The sequence below is a fragment of the Primulina tabacum genome, chromosome 6 (genome assembly GCF_025594145.1).
Source record: "Primulina tabacum isolate GXHZ01 chromosome 6, ASM2559414v2, whole genome shotgun sequence".
In the NCBI taxonomy this organism is placed as follows: domain Eukaryota; kingdom Viridiplantae; phylum Streptophyta; class Magnoliopsida; order Lamiales; family Gesneriaceae; genus Primulina; species Primulina tabacum.
In genome coordinates this window covers 9,820,450-9,828,206 of record NC_134555.1, presented here as the reverse complement: position 1 = coordinate 9,828,206, position 7,757 = coordinate 9,820,450, and the positions used below count along the sequence as shown (strand labels likewise).

The 7,757-nt window shown below is 33.8% G+C and overlaps 1 protein-coding gene across 1 annotated transcript; it reads left to right on the top strand.

Moving 5' to 3' along the window:
* Nucleotides 1–5,558: 5,558 nt before the first annotated feature.
* On the top strand, nt 5,559–7,328 carry LOC142548065 (dof zinc finger protein DOF5.6-like). Its single transcript, XM_075656427.1, has 2 exons — nt 5,559–5,780; nt 6,165–7,328. The coding sequence occupies exons 1-2, from the start codon at nt 5,727–5,729 to the stop codon at nt 7,074–7,076; spliced, it is 966 nt and encodes a 321-aa protein (XP_075512542.1). The 5' UTR covers nt 5,559–5,726; the 3' UTR covers nt 7,077–7,328.
* The last annotated feature ends 429 nt before the right edge of the window (nt 7,329–7,757 follow it).

Genomic DNA, 7,757 nt, shown 5'->3' with positions numbered 1-7,757 from the left:
CCCTTACAGTTCTCCCAATTTACATTTTGGCCCTACAACTCTTCGAAATTTGCATCATTGTCCCATAAAATTTTCAATCTTTACCTCATTAAACTTTTAGATTCTCGAACTCGAAATTTAATCCCCAAAATTTGGTAAATTCGAAAATAGTCCCTTAGATTTTTTTTTTGAACTTAGGTCCTCAAATTATTAGTTATTACAATTAGGTCCCTAAAATTCTCAATTCATGCAATTCCATCCTTAAATCTAACTAGGTAGAGCATGTATTCTAAATAAATTCTCATAATTAATCTTACATTTCCATAGATACTTAAAATCCTCAAATTATACATTTATAATCTTAAAGATTGTCGCAGTCTTCGAATCGCTATTGCTTATATGAAATCCTCAAAAATTTACTCGACTATCAACCAAGAACCATTAATAATTTCTTAGAAATTCTACAAGTCTCAAAATCATTCATAATTTTCAAGATTAACCTATAACCCATAAGGAGGACATCAATACTACTGACCTAAAAATTAATATAGTCAAATCATTTTCAACCTCTCCTAAAGTCCAATATTCGAATTCTTAGACATGTCTAATTCCAAACGTACCCAACATGCATAATTCCATAATTTATTTATTTATTTATTTTTATTTAAAGAAACACTGAACTATTAAAATCTGAACGTAAAAACATTTCATGAAAACATGTTGTTAAAATAATTCATGCTTTAAATAAAATGCGTAAATGTAAAACTTACAGACCGAAGACGTGACTTCATGAGCTTCTCGAGAGTAGTAGTAGTACAACCCTTTACAAGATCATAGGCTCTGATACCAACTGTAAAGGCCCGTATTTTTTGTATTCATAATTTTGCGGAATTATTAAAAATTTTCTAAGTAAATAATTATTTTATCTCATTTAATTAAAATAAGCATGTAAATAATTATTAACTTTAAAATAACAACGGAAGCGAATAATGTTTTCAACCAACAATTTAAGAATAATCCAACGTAAACATCAATTTAAAATAATCCAACATATTAAAACTGAGTTTGCATAATAAAAGGTGCATAAATTAAATCATGAGGTCCTCGGGTTTACTACTACTGTCCCAAGATCACTCACTGGTCTCCGTCCGCGGTCCCGACCTCATCAATACCTACAACAATCAAGTCTAGTGAGTCTAAAGACTCAACATGTATATATCGTGAATAACAAGTAAATATATCATAAAATCGCATGCAACGTAAAAATAAAGTATCGTAAAGCGTACGGTGAAAATCGCATCATGAATAATTATAACTACGTGCATATCTGAAAATCATACGTAAAAGCTTTGCTCAATAGAGCTCTGTCATGTCATATCATAATTTTCTGGTAGAGATAATGTCTCTAAGCAAGTGGCTCATAACATAACGTAAGCGCCTGATCAGACTAAACCACAGTATACTGGGCGGTAAAGATCAATCACAGCCCTTGGACTGGATGTTCGTACCCATACATAATCATAAACCGGTCGTAAGTCACCGGGCGGAGAGGTCCTCGGTTGTTCCTACCGACTTCCAAACACATAAGCATAAGGTGGCCACAAGACATATAGCATATATCTCAAAAATAAACATTTTATATTTTTATGCACGTAATATAATTATAACCTTATTTTTACCGGATGAGTTGGATCGTTCCTAGGCTTGCTGCGACTTTATTCTAATATGTGACACATGCAAATAGTATTATCTTGACCTAACTTGACAATCTAACCAAAAACTTAACAATAGAACCAACAATGAGACTATGAGGACCAACCACTTGGTTTTTCAATCATGGTCTCGTACCAACCCGAACCAACATTAAACCGACGTTTAACCATGATTAAAAATACCCCAAACATACTGAAAATCATGCATAAGAATTGCAAAACACGAAAATAGGTGAAAGGAATCCAAAAACATAAAACACTCTTTCGAGAGTTATTTTGGCACCTTTCACCGTAAATTCTTGTACGACCTCTAAACTCGACCGAATCACGAACGGCCAAAAACATGACTTTTCTAACTCATTGAGGTACTATCCAGTCCAAGGCCATGGGCTAAAAGCCAACCAAGAACTCAGAAAAACCTCCTGAACCGAAATGAAAGTTGCTGTCAAAATACAGCAGTAGCATTTTATGTGTTTGTGGAGTAAACTCTGAAAATAATGACCATGGGCTTGAACCATCGACCAAAGACTCTTACCAACATCCTAAGGCATGGCTTGGACCATGGCTAAGGGCTAAAAGTCAACCACAAACCAATCAAACACCTAGGACAATGAAACATGACAACCGAGAATTTAAATTCTGTGCAGTGGTGTATCTTGAATTGTTTTGTTGTCTTGTATCGTTCCAATGGCCATTTGATTGACCATGACTCGACCTAGACATGTTGGAGTGTTGTATGAACCGTGGTTATGGGCTACAAGACAACCACAATCCATCTAACCACCCAACAACCGAAACTCACTCACCCAAAAATTTAGAATGTTGAAACTGTGGGACGTATGCTATGTTGCTGTAAAAATCTGATGGGCCGTGAACCAAACATGGAAAGACTGACTTGGTCACGTCCTAGACATGATAAGGGAGAGTTCTAACCATGGATACAGCCCCTAGGACAGCCAGGATTCGAACACCACCCTAAACACCCACATGACAGAATCTTGAATACAATTCTGTAGTTTATGGAAAATAGTTGCTGTCATGCCTTGTTCGAATTGTATGGACTCAAACCAATGAACCAATAACACCCTAACATACTCTAAATCATTCCTAGCAACAGCCGTGGGTGCCTGGAAAACGAGCCAAACTCCTGAACCACAAAGCAAGCCAGAAACCGTGAGACACAAAGAGGAAATAAAAATCTGTGCAGAAAAATTGGGTGGTTGCTGTCCAAATTTCGTGATGCTGCATGAATCTTGATTATATATTGGTTTAAAAATATCTATAGGACTTGATTGAAGAGTCAAGAAACAATATATACATGCCTGGAATTTGTATTGAAGAAAAACAAATCAAAACGACAATACGACGCGACGGAACCGAGTTGGATATCTTCCTTTCTTTTCTACTTTTCTGCTGATATTTCCTTCGATTTCAGCTGCTGTTTTCTGATGTTTTCGAAGCTTAAGGTTGTAGGAAGTGTAAGGTATGAAAGTGAATGATATAGGAGGTGTTAAAGGTGCTATAATATGCATTTAGTTTGAGAGTTACAAGTCAAGAATTGAATGGGTTTGAATTGTTTTTCTCACTTCCTTTGCTGTAAATTTTCTTATTATTTTATTTCCCAATTTCAGTAGTCTTTCTTCTGATATTTTCGTGAATATGGAATGAAGAAATGCTATGTAATGGAGGTGATGGTTACAAGGGTGTTAATGATACCGATAATATGCATTAAGGTGGGAGGTTACAAGTGCAAGCTTTGAATATTATTTGAATGATTTCTTCCTAGTTGCCGTTGCATGCCCATCAAATTCTTGCAACACAATCAAGCTCATTTCATAGTCTAATAGGTTGAGGAAATTATATGAATTATAGTATTTGAATTTACCAATAACTTATTGAATTAAAGGTGAGTAATGATATTTATTTTAAAGGCTATTGAGATGACTAGAATGAATTTACTACTCTTTTGAATTATCTTAACCAATTTTATTACTCATTTGGATAGTGTATTATTATTTAAACCTTATAATTTAAATTCTTAAGATTCTAAATACTCATTATACATATTAGTGAATTAACACCTTAATCTAGATTAAACTCTTGCATGACTTTGCATGGATTCAACTTTAAGTATTTAAATACTATGTTTAATTTCTTGAATATATTATACCTAGATTAGTTCATCCTCAATTGCTTACACATTTTAATTTAAGCTATAATTAAATATTAACCTAAAGAATTATTTACTGACTTAGCTCCACTTCATTTTATAAATCCTTAAACATCCTATTTCTTTAAATTAACTTATACCTTGACTTAAATTAAATTTAGGAATATTTTTCTTATTATTAATCTTATTTCTAATTTCCAAACTCCGGTCCGCCCTCGCGTATTTAACTGAAAAGATAAAACTAAACTTTTGCATTTAAAATAAATAATTATGACTTGTCAAATATCAAAATGAATTAGACCCTTCATATATATATATATAAATCATTTTTAAATTTAAATAGTAATAATTATGCATGGCTTATACGTAGTCTGATTTTCGGGTCGTTACAGGTTTTACTCAAAATATATAATCATATAGTAATAAATAACTTCGAATAATGGGCGACCTCATGATTGAGTCAAATCGTGTATTTCCAATACTATATTATATATGAAATTTGTTTGGTGTTGAAGAAACTGCTAGATACTGTGCAGAAACTTAAAAGAGAACTGAATATTTCACTTTTTGTAGCCATTTGATTCATCCATTCTGATTTGTGATTGAAACTCCCAAGTATCCAATGCAATGGATGAGCACTTGGGGCGTTGGAGTTGAAAAGGGGAAAAAAGTGCTTGATTTAGTAGTTTCATCAATCACCTTATTTTCAAAATTTTATATTAAAAGGGTCGTCTTATTTTTATATTTAAAGATAGAGTAGTTGTGAAAATAAAATTTTCATTTTACTTAATAAATGATTTTCAAAAAAGAAATTGAGGATATCATGAGTAAGTCTCTTGCGAGACGGTCTCACGAATCTTTATCTGTGAGACGGATCATTTATATCGATATTGACAATAAAAAGTAATAATCTTAGCATAAAAAGTAATACTTTTTCATGGATGACCCAAATAAGAGATCTGTCTCACAAAATACGACCCGTGATACCGTCTCACACAAGTTTTTGCCGGATATCATATATATCTTGCATTAAGATCCGTCCATCTTATGATTTATGTTATAAATTTTTTTTATGCTTTCTATCATTCCAGAAAAGATTTATGTGTGATTAATCAAAGTGGTTCATAAAACCTCACATGTAACACACACATATATATATGATGTGAAAAATTTATTTCTAACCTATATATTTATCTTTTTGTAATTTTATCATTTTTCTCATCAAATTTTAGTGATGTGTCCGTTGACATAACTACAATGTAATACTGTTGTAATGTCAACATGACGCTGACTCGTACAATATTACATCAACATTCCAAATTAAAAAATGAATAATTGCCAAAAAATAAAAGAAATAATATTAATACTGAAATTTGACAACATAAAGAATCAAAATCTACAAAATTTGAATGAGGTTCAAAATTGATAGTCGTATATTAGCAATAAAAAAACATAGAAGGAACATAAATTCGAATAAAATCTTCAAAATTCTAATGAGGTTAAAAATTGAATAATAACTCCAAAAAGGAAAAAAAAAAACCAGCGACGCCTACCATTGTATTCAAACTACATACAATGTAGAAGAATTTATCCTTTGCTTGCAAATAGAGAACAAGTGGGCCACAAATAGAGCTCACTTTCGGTTTCTATAGGCTGATTTGTGTCTCCTCTCTGTTCTTTATCTTAGCCCCAAAAATTCTCACATGTCACCTCACTATACCACTCCTTTTCTTCCTTCTTATTCACAACCAATCTCCCACATTTTCTCGTCACTCACCTCCAATCTGTTTTATTCTTATCATCAAAAGGGTCGTCAAATTTTCTTGACTACTTGTGATATATTAAAAGTGACATAATATTCACCAATGGGATTGAATTCTCTTCAAGTCTGCATGGATTCCTCAGACTGGTTGCAGCAGGTAATATTAATTTGTGTTCAAATAATATGTAGTTGGAATATGTATATATGTATGTATGTGTTTTGCCAATGCTATATATATTGCATTTTTTTCTTTCACAATGTTATTTTCAACTTGGGAAGTTTGTTGAGGATATAATCCAAGTCTGAGCTTAAAAAGTAACTTGTTTTAAAGTTCGAACTCGGCCCCAATATAGGCTCTAAAATGGCGAAACAATTAAAGAACCATCAACAAAAATAGCATATATTCAAACCCAGCTCAAGTTCTTTAATTAGTTTCGAATATCAAACAAATGTCGTCCTTTCATGCTTGCCCGGAATACTAGAACTTAATTTACAGATGAAATACGTCACTAAAACTTGTACTTTGTTGATTTTTTTTCAGGGCACAATTTCCGAGGAGAATCGAGGAGTGGATTCTTCACCAATCACGCCACCATCTGATCAAGAAGACATACTCGCGTGTTCCAGGCTTGTAATGGAGAGGAGCCTTATTCGTCCCCAGCACGAGCAAGCCCTACAATGCCCCCGATGTGAATCTACGCACACCAAATTCTGCTACTACAACAACTACAGCCTCTCGCAGCCAAGATACTTCTGCAAAACCTGCCGCCGTTACTGGACGAAAGGGGGCACCCTCCGCAACATTCCTGTTGGCGGCGGCTGCAGGAAAAACAAGAAAGTCTCCTCCAATAAACCATCTTCAGATTCTGATCTCCAGTCATCTGTACCGATGTCCGATCTTCACGAAAACGGCCAGAAAAACTACAGTGAATTAAACTATAACCATAACCAGATGAACAGTTCCACCGAGCTTCAGCTTGCTTTTCCTCACGACCAAATTGACTTCTCGCCACTCCTTCCAAATGGGCTTTTTAGCGGTAACTTTAACGCTACAAACACCAGTTTCTGGATCGAAAATCCTTCCCAAATTGACTTTATGGAGAACAAATATGAAAGCCTTTTGGGGAGAGATGATTTGATGGGTGGGGTTAACGGAAACTTCCATAGCATTTGCTCTTCATTTGAAATAATCCCGTCTGTTGATCATCATCAGCATCAGAATGAGATTCACAATTCGGCTAATGGAACGATTCTTGAAAGCTATCATCATCAAAATCTTGAGGTGGATATGAAGCCAAACACATCATCCACAAATGTTCTCTCACACGAATGGCATGATAATCATCAGCAGGCCGCGGCATGTAATTCCGATGCAGGGATTGGTTATCTTGGTGGGATTGGATCCTGGATTGGATTGATGAATGCATACGGATCTTCAAATCCATTAGTCTAATACTATAGATTAAATTAAGATGGTAGTTTTTTCTTTGTTTTTTGTTCATCTTGTTGCATTTATTAAATTGCAATGAACGTGAGATTTAATCGGAAATATTAATCCTACATAGATAGAGGGTTTAAAATTTCATTTTAATATTGTTTTTTGTTTCTGGGTTTTTTGTCTTATGTTTAGCAGTTATAATTGACTTATAATTACTAAGTGGATGAGTGTGAATTGGGAATGTTGAAGGCCTGAGTATGATAAATATATATGTTATTAAAAAATGCTAGCTTTATGCCCCTGATTTATTTTATATGCTTTATTGTTTTCTTTTTCAATATTATATTGTTTTGAGCTGAATAATTATTTTTTATTTTTTGACTTTTTAAAATCCATAATCTTCTAATTTACAAAAAACAGACATACTACAATCCTAAGTATAATAAATTTGTATAAAATTGAAGGCCATGAATCCCCAGCATATACGCGATCCTCCCTGGAATGAGACGTAATCCTCCTACTGTATGTGACAGTATGTCTCTTACGCTTTGCTTCGAGAAGCCACGAAGAATATGTCGAATGTGGTGCCAAGGGAGGGAATTGTCTTTCTCTGCTCATTGTCTCCTTCATCTCCGGAGATTTTAACACCCCATTATTAATTCGGTCATGCAATTGTTAGAGTAGATGTCTTGTAAG